The 20,826-nt window shown below is 36.7% G+C and overlaps 4 protein-coding genes across 4 annotated transcripts; 2 read left to right on the forward strand and 2 right to left on the reverse strand.

The window, feature by feature from the left end:
* The first annotated feature begins 134 nt into the window (after window positions 1-134).
* Window positions 135-1,319, forward strand: LOC114745886 (scarecrow-like protein 3). The gene has a single exon (XM_028934059.1). It carries the CDS (start codon window positions 135-137, stop codon window positions 1,317-1,319), a length of 1,185 nt encoding a protein of 394 aa, XP_028789892.1.
* A 3,145-nt stretch (window positions 1,320-4,464) lies between these two features.
* On the forward strand, window positions 4,465-8,096 carry LOC114745907 (scarecrow-like protein 3). Its single transcript, XM_028934076.1, has 3 exons — window positions 4,465-5,482; window positions 6,486-7,059; window positions 7,791-8,096. The coding sequence occupies exons 1-2, from the start codon at window positions 4,774-4,776 to the stop codon at window positions 7,010-7,012; spliced, it is 1,236 nt and encodes a 411-aa protein (XP_028789909.1). The 5' UTR covers window positions 4,465-4,773; the 3' UTR covers window positions 7,013-7,059; window positions 7,791-8,096.
* A 588-nt stretch (window positions 8,097-8,684) lies between these two features.
* LOC114745908 (dirigent protein 23-like) lies at window positions 8,685-9,505 on the reverse strand. Its single transcript, XM_028934077.1, has one exon. It carries the CDS (start codon window positions 9,503-9,505, stop codon window positions 8,954-8,956), a length of 552 nt encoding a protein of 183 aa, XP_028789910.1. The 3' UTR covers window positions 8,685-8,953.
* Window positions 9,506-11,963: 2,458 nt separating this feature from the next.
* On the reverse strand, window positions 11,964-15,893 carry LOC114745891 (putative disease resistance RPP13-like protein 1). The gene has a single exon (XM_028934064.1). It carries the CDS (start codon window positions 15,842-15,844, stop codon window positions 12,107-12,109), a length of 3,738 nt encoding a protein of 1,245 aa, XP_028789897.1. The 5' UTR covers window positions 15,845-15,893; the 3' UTR covers window positions 11,964-12,106.
* Between the last annotated feature and the right edge of the window lie 4,933 nt (window positions 15,894-20,826).

Genomic DNA, 20,826 nt, shown 5'->3' on the forward strand with positions numbered 1-20,826 from the left:
CATTTGATCTAGTCAAAGTATGACAAACTTCAGAGTCTGTGGATACTTCTCACACCAAACAACTCAGAAATTACTGAATAATACTTCCAAGTTTCTCTGATTAAATAGATTCACCTAAGGAGTACTTGGGAGACATGAAAGTGGAATGCAGGGGCTTATACCTCCCTCGTCTCCTTGCAACCTGTGCCAAGTATACTGAAAATCGTGACTTTCACAACGCAAGTACAGCGCTCGAGAACATTGCTAGTGTTGCTTCCCCTAATGGTGATTCGATGCAGAGGGTAGCAACATACTTAAATAAGGGGCTGGCTTACAGGTTGGTCAAGAATATTCGCGGTGTGCCTGAAGCCCTGCATCTGTCAAATCCCTTGCCAACCTCTGTGCAACAGTATGCAAGAAAGCTGTTCTTTGAATTTTGCCCATTCTTGAAGTTTTCTTATCTCATCACCAATCAGGCTATTCTTGAAACCATGAAAAGAGAACAAGTGTTTCATATTATTGATCTTAATGCCTGTGATGCTACTCAATGGATATATCTTCTTCATGCTTTGAAAGAACAGAGCCAAGGAGACCAACTACCTTTTGTGAAGATTACTGGGATTCATGAGAATAAAGAGGTTTTAGAACAAATAGGGTTTCAATTGATTCAAGAAGCTGAGAGACTGAACATCCCCATCCACTTCTATCCCATTGTCAGCCAACTGGAGAAACTTTGCTTTGAGAAACTGCCTTTGAAGCCAGGAGAGCCTCTTGCTATAAGTTCTGTTCTTCATCTTCATTCTCTTCTGGCAGTTGATGATCAAATCAGTCCTGATTCAGTCTTGCCACCTAGTCCTTCCCAATGTGTTTCGCCAAAGATGAGGTGGTTTCTAAGTGGCCTTTGGAAACTCCGACCGAGGTTGATGGTCATTACAGAACAAGAATCAGATAACAATGGACCTTCTCTGACAGACAGGCTTGATAAAGCACTGAATTTCTATGCTGCACTGTTTGATTGCTTGGAAGCTAATGTTTCAAAAGCAAAAGCAGCAGAGAGAATCATGCTAGAAAGGATGATTCTCGGGGAGGAGTTAAAGAACATGATTGCTTGTGATGGAGTTGATAGAAAAGAGAGGCATGGCAAGTTTTTTAAGACATGGAGTCCGTCGCTTGAACTGGCGGGGTTCATGAGGGTTCCTATGGACTATGAGAAAATGTTGCAGGTAACGAGGCCATTGCAGAGCTATGGGAGTGGATACAAGTTGCTAGACTTCAATCAATGCTTGTTTACATGCTGGAATGATCTCCCACTCTTTTCTATATCAGCCTGGACGTTCTAAGGCAAAATTTCAAGGTGGGCTTGTAAAAAGTGGAACTGTAATAACACCTTCAATGAACTATGTGTATGTGCAAGCTTGTATGACAGAGAAATAAAGTCAGAAGTACTTTGACTATATTATTGCAGCTCTTCTCCTTCAATTGATTCTTTTAAGCTTTGTACTATGGTATTGGAGCTGTGATTTTTATCATCAATTGACAATTCAACGCAGTTAAATAGTAAAGAAGCAGAAAGAAATAGTTCATAGTTTACTGTCATGACCTTATCAAATCCAAATATGGATCAGACTTGAGAGAAAAGCTTACACTCTGTTGTTTTGTAATTTCTTTCATAGTTTTGTAATTTCACTACATAAAATTCGCTTGTTTAGATGGAGGATGTAGAATCTCTTTCATCTGAATCACCGTAAATTTGATGTGTGCTGGTTCTACTCTCACTATCTTGTTTGCATTTCTAAAACGAATTAGCACTTCACACTTCACAGAAATTCATTTTAGTGTTTTCAGAGTGTGATATCTTTTAAAAATACATTTTCCTCTAATTATCCTGCATTTTGGAGGCTAGTTTTCTACTAGTGAATTTGGACCTATCGTGATCTGGGTTATTATGAAATCCACTTCTATGCTCATAAACAAAGAAACTCATCACACTAGGGCCTCATCAGTTATGTCTCTATTGTAACTTCTAGCGTTGCATTAAGTTTGGATCTGGCTTCAATTTTCAGACAAAATTCCCTCTCATACTTTAGTTTTTTTCAAATAAAAAAATGACTATTCCAAGAAAGATTTAAGAAGAAGAAACTGCTATGAATTACTGATAAAACAGTTTTGTCCATTGGCCTTGTTCAATTTTCTTAGGTCACCACAATCTTCAATGTGTGCAATCCATGTTTGCATAGAGTAATTCTCCTTGGGTAGGGTAATGCATCATGCTTTTGTTTTAACCTTCCTCCTAATCGCATCATAGTTTGGGCTGAATTAACTAAGCACTATATAGGTTTTTCCTCCTTGATTAAGCAAGCTAATCAGTGATTTATTCTATGAAAGTTTGCATGCCTGCACACAAAGCTACAAAATGACCCTAGCAAACTCTAACAAAATCACCTTGTTATGATCAGCATAACAAGAAACCTCTCTGAGAAGAAAGCCAATTACAACAGAATATAAAAAGCGAAGTAAAATTGATTGAATAATTGGATTGTTAGAATACCATGCCTACATCCTCTCTAATTATGTAAAATGTAATCAATATTTAAATTTTTATTTTGGACCCAAAAAATAGCATTGTAAGTGGTGGCATGCTTTTAATTTTCAATAGGACTTTGCCTTTTTACGAGGATAGGAGAGAGCATAATTTTTCGAACTAACATATAAGCAGCCAAAGTTATGATCATTTGTAGATATCAATAGTGGAGTGCAAACCCATTTTCTAATTTAGTTTCTACCTACACATAATCTTCTGTTTTTGGTACAACCTACATATAATCTTTTGAACTCAAAGGAAAAGCAAGCAAAGTCCCCCCCCCCCCCCCAAAAAAAAGAACATCGTATGAATAATGGCGTGCAAATCCGTTGTCTTAGTTTCTTCCTCATAATATTTTGAACCCGATCGAAAATCAAAGCAAGAAAAGTTTTTTTTTTCTTTTTTAACTTCATATTAATAATGGTGTGCAAGCCCATTTTTTAATTTAGTTTCTGCTTACATATAATCTTTTGAACCTAAAAAAAATAGCAATCTAAGTTTTTTTTTAATTATTTGATATTCATTATCATAGACTAGTATAGATTTTATTATTATTGGATTCATTCTACATATATAAAAATAATTCTCTCAGCGTAGGAAGTGCTTTGATATCCATTTATGTAAAATCTCAAATTTGGATTTTATGTGCCCATGAAAGAAATAAACCGGGCTGAAAAAAATTATAAATAAGTTATTGCTTTATATCAAATGATTATTAAAAAAAGAAGAGAATTTAAGGAACCTAATAATGTGTTGATCTAAACTAAAGTAGTCTATGGGCTACTTGCCTCCATACTATGACGACTGTCCATTACTAAATATAGGTCAGATAATTAATTTATAAATACTAAGTAAATTTAGTTAAGTTAGTTATTTATAACATATGTATATTAATTTTTTTAAATTACTTTATTTAATCATTATTTTTATTAATAAGACCTCCTTGAAAATTTGGAAAGATAAATGCAAGGAGAAGAATGCATGTCTAAATCCCTAGAAACATACTTATTGAAAGAGTTTTAATCTTAATGCTCTTGATTTGACAGAGATTAGTGTCAAGTCTAAAATGAATTGAGGATACTCACTTATATGACAAAAAAAAAAAAAAAAAAACATCATCGGAAAAGAATCCTACGATCAATAACATATTCTGACATAGGATTCTTGAAATTAGACCTGGGAACGTCCAAAGACTCTCGGAGGAAAGTTTGTGTGCATATAGATTTAGATTTTATTTGGAAAGACGTTGTTTGTCTCCGGCTGTCACCTTCCATAGACTACGAGAAATGAGAGAGAGATTTCTGTCTCAATATTCATATACTACTACATAAAAAAGACAAAAAAAAATAAAATCTTGTCTCATTATCCTAATGATTTTTGTTTCCTCCATCGAACCATAAAACAAAATAAACGTCGATGGTCTACCAAAATATACATATACTCTTCCGGCTTTTAAAACCTATTTAACTAATTTGATTAGATTAAGAAAATTAGACAAGTTAGTTAATCATAAGAAATGTGACATTTTTCCTAAAACACCATAATCATCTTTTTTAATACGGTCTCTTCCTCTTGTACTTGATTATGGTTGAGGGAGTATCTATAGGGGTAATTTAAAAAAAATTGATAAACATGAGAAATGGGTCTTATATTTACAATCAAAACCAACTCAATAATTAGGTCCTATATTAAAAACAAAAAAAGTGTGTGTGGGTATATAAATGTCGATGATATCAAACTTGTCTTTTGTCTTCAAATGAAAGCAAGATTCATGCACCCCAAGTTCTATAAAACCAAAACCCCTTTAATCAATTTTTTCCTCCCCTGAAATCCAAAAATTTCAAGTCTCTCTACTGTATTATTCTCCATAATGGATCCAGGTATATGTACTTGTGTTTTTCTCTCTATTTGTAATTCTCTCCCCCATTTATTTGAGTGCTAGCGATATTAATTAATAAAACTACACACACATATTTTCTGTTTGAACATAATAAAACAATGTACTAATTATTTATAATTTTTAGTATAATTATAAAATAGAACATGAAAAATCTTTCCAATCAGATTAGCGCCAAATTTAGGCAAAATCGAAAGATTATTCTGACTCCTAATTTCCATGTTCATCTTTGTTGTTTGATTATTGATGATTAGCTCCCAGCTCAAGTTCAAGCTCAAGCTCAAGCTCAAGCTCACCATACCAGTGGCCCCCAGAAATGGGATGGGAAGCGAAAGGCATTTTAATTGCCCGTCTTCTTCCCTACTGTGTTAAACTTACCGAAACCGGCGATATCATAAACGCCGTAAACACCCTCCAGAAAATCGCCACTCTCGCCGCCCCCGACGGCGACGCCCTTCAGCGCGTAGCCACTTACGCCAACGAAGGCCTCGCTCATCGGCTACTCAACAAGTACATGCCCGGTATTTCGGAATCACTCCGTCTGCCGAATCGCCTGTCGGCGTCGGAGCTAGTGCTTGTCCGGAGGCTCTTCCGAGAGTTGTGTCCCTTCTTGATGTTCTCATACTGGATCTCAAATCACGCCATTGCTGAAGCCATGAGAGGCGAATCGGTGATTCACGTTATCGATTTCAACGCTTCGGATCCCGAACAGTGGATCCATCTTCTTCATACATTGAAGGATCTGTATGAAGCGGATAATCGGCCGCTTCCATTTCTGAAAATCACGGGGATTCATGAGAAGAAGGAGGTCCTGGAAAAGACGGGGTTTGTATTGATGGGAGAAGCAAAGAAATTGAACTTCCGTTTCTCTTTCTATCCATTCGAGGGCAAATTGGAGAATCTGAAGTTTGATAAGTTGCCTTTGAACCCAGATGAGCCTATTGCGATCGTTTCTGTTCTTGGGCTTCATTCCCTCCTGTCAGCAAAAGATCAAACTGTCACAAGTGGGGTTAATTCTCCTGCAGGTACATACGGCTATTATTCATGGCGGATGTCGATACAAAGAAACTCACGGTGGCTGCATGTTTAATTTAATAAATAAATACATGTGGTTAATATAAGAGTTAGTTGACTAATTTAAGTAGATTAAGAAAACTAGTTAAATTAGTTATTTATAATAAATTAGTATTATTTTTTTTAAAAATATCTTTACTAATCAAGTGTATTAGCTAGAATTATCATTATTATAAGAATTATTTTTTTTAAAATAATAAATATAAGAGACAATAAATTAAGGTTTTATATTTAATATCAAAATAAAAATTAAACGACCGGAGGCAGCACAACAAAATCAAACGCTGTGTATTCAAAAATGAGAAAATTCATCTGTCATCCCTATAATTTCATTTTATCTTAAATCAGGTCCTCATAATTTTTTTTAATTTTTTATCAAGTTTAGTTTCACCTTATTTTTAATTAGGTTGATATAGATTTAGTGACTAGTGAAAAAAAAAAAGTTATAGAGACTTCATTAAAAGTTAGATGAAGCTATAAGAACTTCATAAAAAGAGTTAATGAAGCTATAAGAACTTCATTGGGGGGGGGGCTAGGAATCTGATTAAAAAGAGGTAAAACTACAAATCATGATAAAAAGAAAAATTATAGGAATCTAATTAAAAATAAGATTAAACTATATGAACTTGCAAACCAATTTCCCCTTCAAAAATTGATACCACTATTAAATCTTAAAGAACCTTGAAAAAATTTGCTACTGAATTTTAGGGAGGTTAATATAAAATTATAATTGTAAAACTTCATTAAAACATAGTAGTATAAGTCCTGAAAATATTGTTAATGACTTCAGTCTTTAAAAAAAAAAAAAGCATAAAATTTTAAATTTAAATTTCCTAAATTCATTAGATTCGTTGTCCTTACTTGTTCTTGGCCTTTTGATGAACCGTGGATGTTCTTAAGCTACCCACTTAATCGATATATATTAGGGCAAATGATGATTGAATATTCTTGCAGAGTTATTTGAGAAACTAAAGATCAGACCTAGTCCTGATTCATCTCTATCTCCATGTCCTTCCCCTAAAATGGAGTATTTTCTAAGTGCAATCTGGAACCTCAAACCCAGGTTGATGGTTATCACAGAGCAAGAATCAAACACAAACGAGCTTGCCCTAAAGACAAGGCTTGAGAATGCTTTAGTCTTCTATGGTGCCCTCTTTGACTCCTTAGAGGCCAATGTTCCCAAAGCAAGAGAAGCAGATAGAACAGTAATGGAAAAGATGCTTCTGGGTGAAGAAATCAAGAACATAATTGCTTGTGAAGGAGTTCAAAGAAAAGAAAGGCATGAGAAAGCTGAGACATGGGTTCGTTGGTTTGAACTAGCTGGGTTTCAGAGAAAACCTTTGTGTTGTGCTAGGATGTTGCGAGCAACAAGGCCATTGCAAAACTACGGAAGAGGATATAAGCTCATGGAGCATGATCAATGTCTGTTTGTTTGTTGGAATGATCGACCACTCTACTCCATAGTGGCATGGAAGTTCTAAATGCTTCAACGATTCGCCCCCCGGGGGGGGAAGAGAGAGAGATGTTGGTATGTACTACAACTTACTTATATTTCCTGCTAATTTTATCATGAGTAAAATAACATCTACCACTCTAATGTTATTTTATGGATATTATTTTTTAGGTAATCTTATCTGTGGTGCATCTAGCATCCTAATGTTATTTTCCTAATACAACCAATATCCCTAATGTTGTTTCCAATTATATCTAACACTCTAATTTTATTTATAATTTGGATACTAGATGCACTCTAAATGATATTATGGAGTTGAAAACACTAGAAAAATAACATTGGAGTGCTGTGGAACCAGTTTCAATACTTATGGTAGTTCTAAGCACTATAATGCTCATCGCTATGATGAAATCTAAACTATTCAAAATCAGTTTTAATGGTCTAGATTTAAAATTTTCAAACCAATGATTTTTAAGTAAAAAATTTATTTTTTAAAAAACTTACAGTTAACATATTATATTTATTTTGGATTATATACTTTTTAAAAGGAAAACATTATTTGAAAACAAAAGTAGTAAATATTAAATCTCAACTGTCAATATTAAATTTAAATGGCAGAGGTTTGATGGGTATCATGATACTTATTATTGCAGCGAGCTCTGAAACTGCATGCAGTTAATGTTATTTCACTATTTTATTAGTCTTTATCTCTTAGGACTGAGTAAGTTGCCTCCTAATGTGAGGTACCTACGCTTGATGAAATTGGACCAGACGAGGCTCATCTAAGTGTTTTTAAAATTATACAGCCACAGGAAAGGCTATGAACACACCCGCACAAGCTAGCCAGCCCATGCTAGCCCATATTACTATTCTGTGCATCTCTCTCCTCAATTGATGTGGCCACAAGCTTCTCTTGCAAGTGTTTTTAGTTTTTATACAAGCCAAGGCTCTTTTACTTGAAGAGAATCTAAATCTCAAAATGATGCAGCCGGCCATGGAGGACCATAGTTAACTACATGGAGTCATTTAGGGGCAGTGTGGGTCCACAAAATTGACTACTACAGGAAGCCATTGAGAGGAAGTATGTGTTCACATTGGACCATATATGGGAAATAATACTCCTCCGGTCCTTATTATAAGACCCAATTTGACTTTTTATTTGGTCCTAATTATAAGACCCAATCCATTTTGTCTCTTATATTTATGCATTTTTTTTCAAGATAATCCTTCTAATAATGATAGTTTTAGTTAATATATTTAATTAGCAAGGATATTTTAGAAATGACAACACTTATTTATTATAAATAACCAACTTAACTTACTTCCTTAATCTCCTCAAATAAATCAATTGGGTCTTATAATTAGGACCGGAGGAGTATTAAGTCAACTTTTGATGGAAATGACAAATTTTAGGATTTCTTTAAATTTCACTAAAGTATAAGTGTGTGCAAGTTAATTCCAGTTTTGTGCCTTGTTGGCAAGACATGCTTAATGAACTTTTATATTTTGTTGATTAATACAAATTAATACAAGCCCATGTGCAAAGCCCATATGTTGAAATTAATTAGATTTGTATAGATACATTCATACCTACATAAAGAGAGTGATACACACCACACGTTAGAAACTGAAGCATTACTTTGTTAGATGACAGTAATAAGATAGTGAGAAATCAGCACTTGGCTAAAATCACAACCGAATTAAAGATAGCATTAGCAACTTGCTTTTCTTTGCTCAAACAAATACAATATTAATATATCAACAGATATGGTTAGAACTATTTGGTCTAACTGATACTAGACATCTCTTAAGACTTAAGTCGTACTTAAGTATGAGGTTATATGTTTAACTTTCAATAAATAGGTGCATGAATTCCTTCTATTCCCCTAGACAAAGGATGACCAAAAAGCTAAAAACAATAATATTCAAAAACTGCTAAAACAATAAGATAAAACCAAACAAAAAGGGCCTAGAAATGAATGACAGTAACATTGTATTCCACAATAGCATTTCCAGATTTAGGATCAAACCAACGAGTATGAGCCAAAGCAAAACCTCTGGCAAATCGAAACACCCCACTTCCTCCAACAATTGGCATCTCTCTAACATCTTTCAGTGGAGGGTTCCTTCCCAGAACACTCAGTGAGCTTCCTCTGTAAATCCCCTCTATGAACGCATAGTTCATCACCATCAGCAACACGACGTCGTGTTGAGACGCCCAAGCATACATTCCCTGAGCTCTTCCCACAAGCTTCGAGCTTGGTTCTGGTCCTTCTGTTAAAGGATCATCGGTCATAAATGTAGTTCCGAAATTGCCCTTTTCTGGGTTGATGATTCTGACAGCACTGGGGTTTTTGCCATCGAGAGTGTCATGGAAGAAGAAGTGAAGGTGAGTGGTTTTTTCCATGCGTTTTGTGGGTAAGGTTATAGGGTTTTGTTCTGAGAAAGCTCCATTGGTAATGGAGATGGAAGTAGAAGACAATAGAAAGAGAATGATGTGGAGGTTGAGAGGGAAAGCCATTTCTTCTTTTTCTAAATTCGGAATATGGTTATTGATGTGCATGGCTCTTATTTAATATTTATAGATAGGAGATGTGAACTTATTTACTATCTAGATGACACCTGATTGTACTTTAAGAAATGAAATGCTTCAATAAAGAGAAAGAAACGTTTGTGTTCGAAAGAAGGCCAAGAGCAACCAAAATGGGGTTTAATTGATTAAACGGTGCTTATTGTTGCCTCGGATTCAAGTAATACAAGATGGTGGCAATCATAGTATGATCAAGCATGTGGTGTGATTGGGCAGCTTTTGTAAAGTATGTTTGCTTTCCCTTTATTTTTTCCCCCCTCTAATTTTATTTTGGCCAAAGAGCTTGCTTCCCTTGCAAACCAAGCTTCTTTGACCTCTTTTTCTTATTTATTTTCAACATCTAACCCGTATTTTTCCCACTTTCATCTTCCACACAAGCTTTTGGATAAAACATGAGACATATAATAGGCACTTTCAACTTGTTTCACATAAAAAAAAACCTTTAAACTGAATTAACTCTTCATTAAAATATAACAAATTTTTAACTTTACTTCTATTTAATATATATACATTTTAAAAAAAATAACTATTTATACTATAATAAATACAAGACGAAATAGTATATTTATACTAAAAATATAATAAAGTGATTTATAAATAAAATAAAAAAATTATTTCTCTCTGTCTTATTAATAGGACTATAAAAGTATTATTTAGCATGTGAAATGAATTTTATTTTGTAAAACATAAAAGAGTTTTAAGTGATTATGTTGATTTGGCAAACAAACATAAGTTAAACTCAAATCATGTTGAATCCTATCGTAGGTTTTTTATCCATGAAAGCTGAGCGAGGGATGAATTTGATAAGGAGCATTGCATAGGAAATCCATTTTCTACTTAGAATTGGCACGTTTTCTGTTTGGATTGTGGAGTAAAGCACAATCCATCCATCACATTGTTATATGGCCGGGGGCGTTGATCACAGAACTGAAATGATAGAAGAAGCCAGCACGCTCAAAAAGCCTTTCCCAGCATGCTTGCTTGTGCCTCCGACAAACAAACTCAAGCTTTTGATGATGGCAATTGATAGAAAAAAACTTCCTCTGCTTTTCTCACTTCGTTGTATAAATCAGAGGGTTCTTTCTTTCTTTCTTTTTATTTTTTATTTTTTTTCCCTTTTCAGCAACTCTGATTTATTAATATAATTCCAATATCCCCATCATCAATTCAAATGGAATCACATTTCAACTACGCATAACCTATATATTGATGGAAAGCATAAGAGAAAGATACTAATACAATGCTGTTCTATCTTTTTGGTCAGGCTTTACTATAACTCAGCATTCTTTTTTAATTATCCGTTGGGAAAAACATCAATTACACAAAATGAATAACCATTCTCATTATCAATACATTGGCAATCAGCGGATTCATCGATATCAGTATATACCAATACAAAAAATGATAATTTATTTCCCTTTATTAAGACCAATTTGTCTTCAAAAAAATTTCTTCAACATTCTGAAGCTGCAATGAGATGGGGAGGAGCTTGAAATGGAATTAAAACTTGCTTGAGTGATTCATTTCCCCAATCAACAATAATCCTTTCACTATCATCCTTGGAGACTTCTGAGTCATCGCGATTAAGCACTGCAGATTCCAAAAGGATCCTGAGTGAGTAGGGCAGCCTAGTTGCAATGCACAAAACAGAGTAAAAACTGATACAGATTGTTTACTGACTTTAAACGCCTAGACTCCTTAGGTGAACACAAAGTAGGTTTCCCGTGTGCTCACCTCGGGAGGCCAGCATCCATAAATCTAGAGACAACTCTGGTCCCATCAAAATTTTATTTGAATACGTAGTGCAATAGAAGAAGGCCCAAAAGAAACAAGTGTGTGGTAGCTATAAACATAATTCCTTATAGGGAATTCATGAAATATTCACAACCTACACACCAATCCTTTGACATCAAGTCAGTAAGAAATTAAAGGAAGGTTTATATACATCATACAGACTTTTAGTCCGTGAGATTTGGTAGATTAAGCTAGTAATGAGCAGTTAAACACACATTATTTTATTTCTCTCCTTTTTTTTTCTTTTCTTCGTTTTTTTTTTTAATTCCACTTCTAGCATATATACATAGCTAATTATTATTTAGCTTAATCTACCAATTTTTACTAGACCAACTTACCAAGCCCGTACAAAAGTTCTTTCTCATGTAGTGTTGACACTAGGTCGTCAAAATATCACGTAAGGAAATGAATATTCAAAAGGAAAGAAATGTTATTCCATATATGCATAACTAAAACAGAATTCTTAGTCAACAGAACAAAACCTCCAACGTGAAACCGAAATCAGTGAATTAAACTGGAAAAAGGTCATTTCCACCAGTTATCAAATCAAACATACCATTAAGAATGTTAAATAGATTTAAGGGGCTTAAATATGGATTTGAATGTCAGCCCCAGTGAATAGCAGCGAGCAGTTTTCTATTTTGAAACTAACCATGCATTCCAACTTTGTAGCTCAGCATGGAGAGAATCCCGTGCCAATATCAGAACAGGGATAGAAACATTTCTCCAGTATAAAGTTTAGTCATATCCGACCGATCTTCTGTTGATCCGTATGCGGGGAATATGAGCAATTTTTGGCCAATCTTCGGATTTTTTCCCATTGCATCTTTGTCCAAGCAATGGACAATTCCAGATATGAAGGGCAGAAAGTGAGGCAGGGAGTTTTTCTGGCATGCACTGAAGTTCTGAACAGTCTCCAATCCCCAAAGTCTCTAGAGAGGTCAATTTCTGGATGCCACCTCCATTCATACTCTTAAAATTCTGGAGTTTACGTATATAAAGGGAGGTAAGAGAAGATGGAAGCAACCGTTCTTCTGGGAAGGATTCCCCATCTTTGCACACACCTTTGATACCAAAGCTTCGGAGAGAAGGGAGTCCTTGCAAATCCCAGTTCTTTCTTTTAGCAAAGAGCTTATCACAGCGATTGATCTCTAATGAATGTAAACTTTTTGGCAGTCCTCCTGTTGGAAACGACTCAAGCTCTGGACACAGGCATATATTCAAAGTCACCAGAGAAGGAAGCAGGCTGTTCATCTGGTGGGGCAATGACTTTAAACTTTTGCAGTTATACACAAGGAAATAAGTCAGGTTTGGAGCTGAGAGTCCACCTTCTGGGAAAGACACAAAATTAGGACAATTACTGATTTTTATGGAGTTGAGAATCAGAGATGGAGAATGCTGCAAGTGATCCCCTGAAGTTGAAAGCGACTGTAGATTCTGACATCCTTCAAGGTCAAGATAGCTCAGCTTTGGAAAGAAACTTAAAATGAAGGACTTCAGAGAACCAAAGCTAGATCTTATGCGTAAACTCTCGAGAGTTGCAAAACATTGGTTCATGGGAAGCTCAATCGTCCCACAGTCTGTAACATTAAGTGACTTCAATGTGTTAGCAAAGCCAATTACGGGAAGCTGACAAATGACACGGCAGCTCATGATGCTTAAATTTTTAATGGAACAATTCCTGTCATCAACACCCCCGACAGGAAACTCAAAAGCATCATATCCACCAATTGACAAATTCAACAAACGAGGTGGCAGTTCCTTCATTGATATCTTTTTACAGTCTTTCAACTGCAATTCCCGGATTGTTGGGGGAACTATAGCGACGAGTTGCTCAGACTTGGAAATCACCAGTTTGTCTAGTAAAGGGAGCTTTTCCGGCAAGCCCTTAAGTTTTGGGCAATTCTTTATATAAAGCTGTTGAAGACAAGGAAATGCTTCGACTGCATTTTCATCCATCACTGTGAACGGAAGCCATTCTTGCCACTGGGGCATGTTCTCAAAGCGCAAAGTTTGAAGGGACCTAAATGGTCCAACTGCATTTCTGTGAGATGGCTCCACTTGGTCGGAAGGAATGTAATAAAAAGAATCACTAATAGAAACTACAAGTGAAAGCCGTGTTAATGAGAGAGCTTGTAGGGAAGGAAGTTGCCCAAGTGGTGGCAAGAGAACACAATTTTCACAGCTATCAAGACATAAAGATGCTAAATTAAAAAAATGACATCCTCCAAACCAGTCTGGGAATGATGTGCTCCCATAACCTTTAATGGTAAGTTTTGTCAATGCTTTAGGAGGTTTCAAGTGATGAAGTACGCTTCTAACTTCTTCTGAATTATCCGCGGTCCCACTCCATTTCAACACCAATTCATTAAGCTTCTCTTTACCATTCATATTAGCAATGATAGCATCTTCAGGACTAGCGACATATTGCAGATTTGAAATGGTGAGCTTTTCCTGAAGAAATTGAAGTTCCTTCAGCTCTTTGATGCTCGATCCACATCTATTTCCCAGAACAAAAACTGCCAGCATCTGAAGATTTTTCAATCTACCCATATGTGGTGGCATCCGACTTAATTTTGTTCCACTTATATCTAAACACCTGAGCTTAGTTAGGCTTCCCAGATTGAAAGGCAATTCAGTAAGGTATGTACAATTTGTCAACAACAAAGTCTGCAAATTGTACAAAGAGCATGTGGGGTCTGGTAACCTGGAGATTGGTGTCGAAGAGAGGTCTAAATATCTTAAATGTATCAAATTACCAATTGAATCAGGGATAACTGTCAAATTGTGGCAGTTAGAGAGGGAAAGCTCCCTTAACCTGGTTAGTTTTGAAAGTAAGCCACTAACAGCCTCATTATTTAAGCATTTAGACCATGATATCCCTTGTGATGGGAGAAAGGTTCTAAGATTTTCACATACGGCCATAATATTCTCTAAATCATCAAATTTCAACTTGGAATATGACAAGTGACGAGTTCTTTTTGACATGACATGTGTCTTTACACCCTCTAATCTGAAGGTGAATTCTCCAGAGACAAATTCAGCCACGTCACCCATTAGATCATGAATAAAGAAGCACTTTCTGCCTGATTGCTGAAAGAATGACCTAGATGTCAGGTCATTGAAATATTCTTCACCTACTTCTTCCATGGTTCTATTTCTTTCGGAATGTTGCAGAAGCAGAAGATCTTCCGCCATCCATAGGCGCACTAGTTCCTTCCGTTTAAATTGATACTTCTTTGGAAACACAGAACAATAGGCGAAACATCGCTTAAGATGTGAGGGAAGATAGTGATAGCTTAACATAAGAGCAGGAAGAACATTGCTCCTACCATCTGGAAAATCCCATAAATCGCTTTTCAATACCTTCTCCCATTCACTTTCATCTCTTTTTGAGTGCAAGAGACCTCCAAGAGCTTTGGCAGCCAATGGCAGTCCGCTACATTTTTTCACTATACTTCTCCCTATATCTGTCAACTTAGCATATTTATCCAACGCAATCCCTTCAAATGCATGCTCTGCAAATAATAACCAACAATCATCATCTGACAATGGTTTTAAATGATAAAAGGGAACCGTGAGCATGGTTGATGCGACAATCTCACTCCGTGTTGTGACTATGATCTTACTTCCTCGTGCCCCATATTCAAAAGGACGTCGTAAGATTTCCCAAACAATGTAATTCTCGTTCCAGACATCATCTAGAACAATGAGAAATCTCTTATTGTCAAGGAACTCCTTAAGTTTAATTTGTTGCTGGTTGAGATCCAATCCATCACATGTTAAAGGGATTGCCTCTAGAATAGTCCTTGTTAATTTAGAGACATCGAATTCTTGGTTAACACAAACCCATACTTTCAGGTCAAAATGCTCCTTTACCACGTCTTCATTGTAAACAACTTGAGCAAGGGTGGTCTTCCCAACCCCACCCATCCCAACTATGGGGATGACACATATCTTATCAGAAGCAGAATCCGATAGCAACAGTTTATTTATAGATTCTTTATCATAATCTCTTCCATAAATACCCGACTTTCCTGCTAAAGAAGTTGTTTGAAATTTATTTGTAGGAATACCACTGACAAGTCCCCTCAAGCCCAGAACTTCCTTTTGTTTCACTAAATTTTCCAACTGTTCAATAATTGTATGTATCCCATCTCTAAACTCAGAAAGGAGAACAGGGGAAAAGCAACTCACCATATTTGTGGTTCTACTCCCTAATTCAGCTTCCATTTCCGGATTTGAAGCTATTGCAGTTGTAGTGATCTTATCCAAAATGTCGTCGGCCTCAAACATGGAATCTTTAAGATCATTCACCCATTCTCGAACATGAAAATCTGCGGCCTGCATCTCTTCTGCATGATTGACCAGCGCATTGACGGATCGCATTGTTATCTTCAACTTGTCCAGTGGAAGATTAGGGCCATTCCTCTGTTTTATTCCCTTGATGAAGTCTACCATCTCACGAGAAGCCATCCTGTCAAACAAAGTCTGCAGAAAAGCACTGAGAAAAGCCCCACCCACCATTTCAGCTGCCATGATCGGAAGCTTTTTTTTCTCCCTTCGAAAATGCAGGAAGTGGAGGAAAATTCAACGACTCGGGATTTTGAAGACAGTGGCGAGAGCATGAGCATGATACACGGGTTCAAAACTTCGCGTCTGTCAGCCAATAAATTATTATTATTTTGGCGGGGTTTTTCAAACTGCAGCCAATAAAATAAGCTAAGAAATTGGATGAGTTTGTCCGTTCCAAAGTATTAAAAACCGGACTGGTCACTAAATTAGTTAAGACAGTGGTTTAAGGATTAGTGGGTTAGACCGGGGTCAGACCGGAGTCAAACCGATAATAATTAATATATTATAATTTAATTAAAACACATAAAAATATTTATATTTTACTTTTGAAAACAAAATATTTAGTCTTTAAATAAATATATAAATTACAAAACATTTATATGTACAAGAATTTTCTTTTTCATGATTTTTTTTAATTTCTTCTCTTACCTATCATCTGTACATTCCTCTTGCTTTTTGACTTTTCTCTTTGTTATTCTCCTTCTTTCACGTGATCACTTGCCTCTCTCCTCTTCTCACGCATTACGAGTCTCAATAGCTAGGATGGTCTTTTCATTTAAGCTTCCTACGCTTCAGCATTGACAGCGTATGTTTTGAAGGCAACATTCTTTTACATTTTGTTCTCTCTTTCTTCACCGGCGTCCATGGCTTTTCCACACAGATCTAATAGGCTCTGTGTAAAGCATGATGGCAACAGTCTAATGAGTTGTAGGGAGATCTTGCCACTAAGAAGAACGACGGTGTGGAAACTGTAGGAAAATGGGCCAGTCCACCCTTGGTGGATTGGGCCCAAGCCCATTAACTTTGGGGCTCTAATGCGAATAACATAACCTGTGGGTCTCAAATGGTGATTTGCAATTTTTCTTCAAATTATGGATAAGGACAGACGGGGGCAGAAGTTTTTGTTTTTTAAGTTATAAAATCAATTTAAGAAACTGAATTCACCGGCTTGCTTTCTTCCCTCCCGCGTTCTCTCTTCTCATTCTCCGAAAAAAGGTGCATTTGCTGTGAACATCCATTCCGACTCCATTACCGTGATCGGACTTCCGTGCGTGGCTATCTAAATCTGAGATTATTCGACACTTCAGGTATGCCTGAACACCATGATTGGCATCAGAGCCTGCGTTATTTCTTCCGCTGTTCATTTCTTTATGCAATTCTGTGTTTTCATTTTTTCCCCCTGTGTGCCTTACGGTTTGGCACTACTTTAGATTTGCTCTCAAATATTATGCAAATCCTGTTTTATATTCAGTATGATAGTTGTCTATGATGATTGTGTGTTATTTATAGTTTTCCTTTGCTTCCATGACTGTCGAATGTCACAACTTTCTTTGTTGTTGTCTCCAACTATTATATATCATAGTAGTCTGCATGGGAGATGACCGAAAACAATTAAAAACATCTGGAAAACGGTAAAAACATAGGTTTGGAAGGATGAAACTCATAACCAGTAGAGTTCATTCTTGAGCCGTAAAAGTTTTCATTTTTGGGTGTCTGGAAAATGAAGTTTTTAGGCTTCAAAAATTATCCCATTGCGTAGAGCTCGGAAAAATGAAGAAAATGACACCAAGAACACGAAGAACGGACGTTGGATGAAGGAGATATGGTGGAAAGAATTTTCGGGTCCGACGGACTCGACCCAAGAAGGAATTGGGTCAATCAGACCCGGCTGGAGGTTGAAGACAACCTCCAGCCCCCCAAACGATGCCGTTTTGCGTGCCAATTAAAAAAAAACATATACTGGGCTGGATGTAGGATCTAGCCCAGACAACAACAAAAAAAAGGAATGTACTGGGCTGGAGGCAGGATCCAGCCCAGACCAAAACAAACCAAAAAAACAAAAAAAAGAATTAAATTTTAAAAAAAATTAAATACTGCCACGTGGCACGTGAGGCCACGTGGCTCACCTGTTTGACTTGTGGGCCACCCCATTTGAAAGGGGGTAGTGCGTGTCGCCATCGGCCATCAGAATGGCGACGCGTGTACAACACGCGCTATCTAGGCGAGTGGGCATAAAATTTTTTTAAAAATTTTTTTAGGATTTTCTGCTTCTAGGGGCGCGTGTAGGCGCGTGCAAGGTTCGTTTGAGGTGCGGTTTGTCTCTAAAAGTCCATAAAATCAAGATCTTTATTTTGATATATAATTTGATAATTTTAGAGGCAATTTAGGATCCATTTATGAGTATTTTAGTGCGTTTTTTGGTGTTTTTATGTGGATAAAAAAATTTCAGAATATTCAAAATAATTTAAATTTTTTTGTTCTAGGTGAAAATGAAGCAAGAGGCTTCTAGTAGCACTGAAAATATTAAAGATGGTTCATTGGAATACTCATACATGGATAATGCAGTTCCAGAACATGAACCAGAGGATGAGGATCCTGAAGAGGACCCTGAAGAGGTTCCTCAAGAAGACCCAGAGGAGTTAATGGATTCTGGACCTGAGTCGGAATCTTTATTCCCCACTGAACCCCTCCGTACCAAACCTCATTTGGTCTTTAATGATTCACTAGATCTTCCCAACGAAACCGAAGTTGAGAAAGGCGAAGAGGTGGATCAACCCTGTACCCCTGCTTTAGCCATGAAAATAGCTGAAAGAGATGTAGCCAAATTGACAAACATAAAAGGCATCAATGGCGTGCTCGCTAGCTACGTCTATTACATGACCGATAAAAAGAATACCGAATTCTACCTTAAAGTCATAATGGAGTACATAAGAGTAATAAGGGTTAGAGACGGACCTAAAGGCAAACCCATAAGGAAGTCTTATTGGATTTGGGCCATAGAGCTAGTATCTTCCTTTATGAACAAAACACTCAAACTTAGGAGCCTAAGGAAAGCAATGCTTGATTACCTTTATGTGCATATCAAATAATGTAATATTTATATATGCTTTATTAATATTTGTTGTATTAAGATTTTTTATGGTTTCATGCATTGTAAACAGACTAAGTATGTTGTTTCATTTAATGAAATTACTTGAATTGTTGTTGTATGATTATCTTGTGAATAATATGTGTATGCTTTTTATAAGTGGGAGCTTTTAGAAGATAAGACTTCTAAGAGTCACAATTTTTGAAGTGCTTATATAAAATCTTTGATAGGACATAATGATTGTTGCCTGTATCTGTGTGATGGGAGGTACAAACGTATGCTCTTGATCATGGATTTTGTAGTATCATTACTTTCTGATCAAGGAGGATATAAGTACAGGACATTGTATACTTCGCTATGCTATATATAACTGAAATGTTCTATGGTACGTCTCTCTTTTAGAGAGAACGTAGAATAATGTGGGATAAATTTGTCACAGAACTGAAAATGGCAACCAAGAACATAATTGCTGAGCTTAATAAGGGAGAAAAGCTCAACGGGGATAACTGGGACATATGGCACCAAAAGGTTCAATACATCTTGGAGGAACAAGATGCAGTTGAACCTTTAACCACTGCAATGGTCGAACCTGAAGCTGGGAGTACGGCCCAACATAGGAGAGACCAAGAGGCTTACCTAGTTTGGAAGAAGAAAAACAGCATAGCAAGAATTACGCTTCTGAGTGCCATGGCTAATAACATCATGTGCGAGTTTGAAAGGCACAAAACTGCATAGGCTACATGGATAGCGTTGAAAGACAAGTTTGGTGGTACTTCTACCATTAAACTTAGAAGGTTGACGATTAAGTTCGAAACCTACAAGCTCAAGCCAAACAATCCTATGAAACAACATCTAAGAGAGATGGCCAACATGATCAGAGAACTTAAGGAAGCAGGCCATGTCCTGTCTGATGAACAGCAAGTGCAGGCTGTTATCAGATCGCTTCCTGCTAGGTGGGAGCACATGAAAGTCAACTTGACCCATAATAAAAACATCGTTACTTTTAACGATGTAGCCAAACACTTGGAGCTGGAGGATGAACGTTTAGAGGCTTACAAGACCTCTAGACAATCTTATTACACTGAGGATGCCGGTACTTCCCAATCAAGGCCCGATTCCAAGAAGGGCAAAAAGTTTCAAAAGAAAGGGAAGAAGGGTGGTCCTCAACCTAAAAAGGGAAAGAAGCAATTCAAGAAGAAGGGAAAGAAAGGTAGGAAGAAGAAGCTAGACCTGAAGAAGGTCAAATGCTTTGCCTGCCAGAGAGTGGGCCATTTCGCACGTGACTGTTCAAAGCAGGCTGAGAGCGAAAAGGTATTAGTGAATTATGTGAATTCACATGTTTCATATGTTTCTAGTACTGTTTTTCTAACAGAACCTGTTTCTGCTTCTTGGATTATAGACTCAGGCTCCATAGACCACGTAACCAAGGATCGAGGATCCTTTATCGAGTACCGTCGGTTGCCGTATCAAAGCAAGTGGCTTTACATTGGAAACAACGCGAGGATCGAGGTTAAAGGTTTGGGCACCTGCAAATTTACTTTGCGTGGTGGGAAGACCTTGATACTCCATGATGTACTTTACGCTCCCGACATCCGGTGGAACTTGGTTTCTGTATTGTGTTTGTTAGAATTTTGGCTTAATGTAAACTTTCATGGTAAAGTTGCAGACATTTTTAGCAACTCTGTTCTTTATGGTTCAGCTTTCCTGTTTAAGAAGTTCTTTGTTTTGGATATTGTTGGTGATTTCAATGGTAATGAATGCTTTGCTGTTTCTTTGAATAATGTTGACATAAACACCTGGCATGCTAGACTAGGACACATTAATCAAAATAGAATGATTAAACTAGCAAAAGAAGGATTGTTAGGTGCCATTTCCAATATGAAAATGTCACTATGTGAAAACTGTCTAGCTGGTAAGGCAACAAGAAAGCCTTTCGGTAAGGGAAAAAGAGCTGAATCTCCATTGCAATTAATCTATTCTGATATCTGCGGTCCAATGAGTGTGAGGGCGAGAC

The sequence above is a fragment of the Neltuma alba genome, unplaced genomic scaffold, assembly GCF_004799145.2.
Source record: "Neltuma alba isolate B1F8T4 unplaced genomic scaffold, ASM479914v2 tig00004856_pilon, whole genome shotgun sequence".
NCBI classification, from domain to species: Eukaryota; Viridiplantae; Streptophyta; class Magnoliopsida; order Fabales; family Fabaceae; genus Neltuma; species Neltuma alba.

Coding starts and splice junctions, on each gene's coding strand:
- LOC114745891 (XM_028934064.1), bottom strand. CDS start 15,844: ATGGCTTCTCGTGAGATGGTAGACTTCATCAAGGGAATAAAACAGAGG.
- LOC114745908 (XM_028934077.1), bottom strand. CDS start 9,505: ATGGCTTTCCCTCTCAACCTCCACATCATTCTCTTTCTATTGTCTTCT.
- LOC114745886 (XM_028934059.1), top strand. CDS start 135: ATGAAAGTGGAATGCAGGGGCTTATACCTCCCTCGTCTCCTTGCAACC.
- LOC114745907 (XM_028934076.1), top strand. CDS start 4,774: ATGGGATGGGAAGCGAAAGGCATTTTAATTGCCCGTCTTCTTCCCTAC. Junction 5,483..6,485: donor TGGGGTTAATTCTCCTGCAG/GTACATACGGCT, acceptor ATATTCTTGCAG/AGTTATTTGAGAAACTAAAG.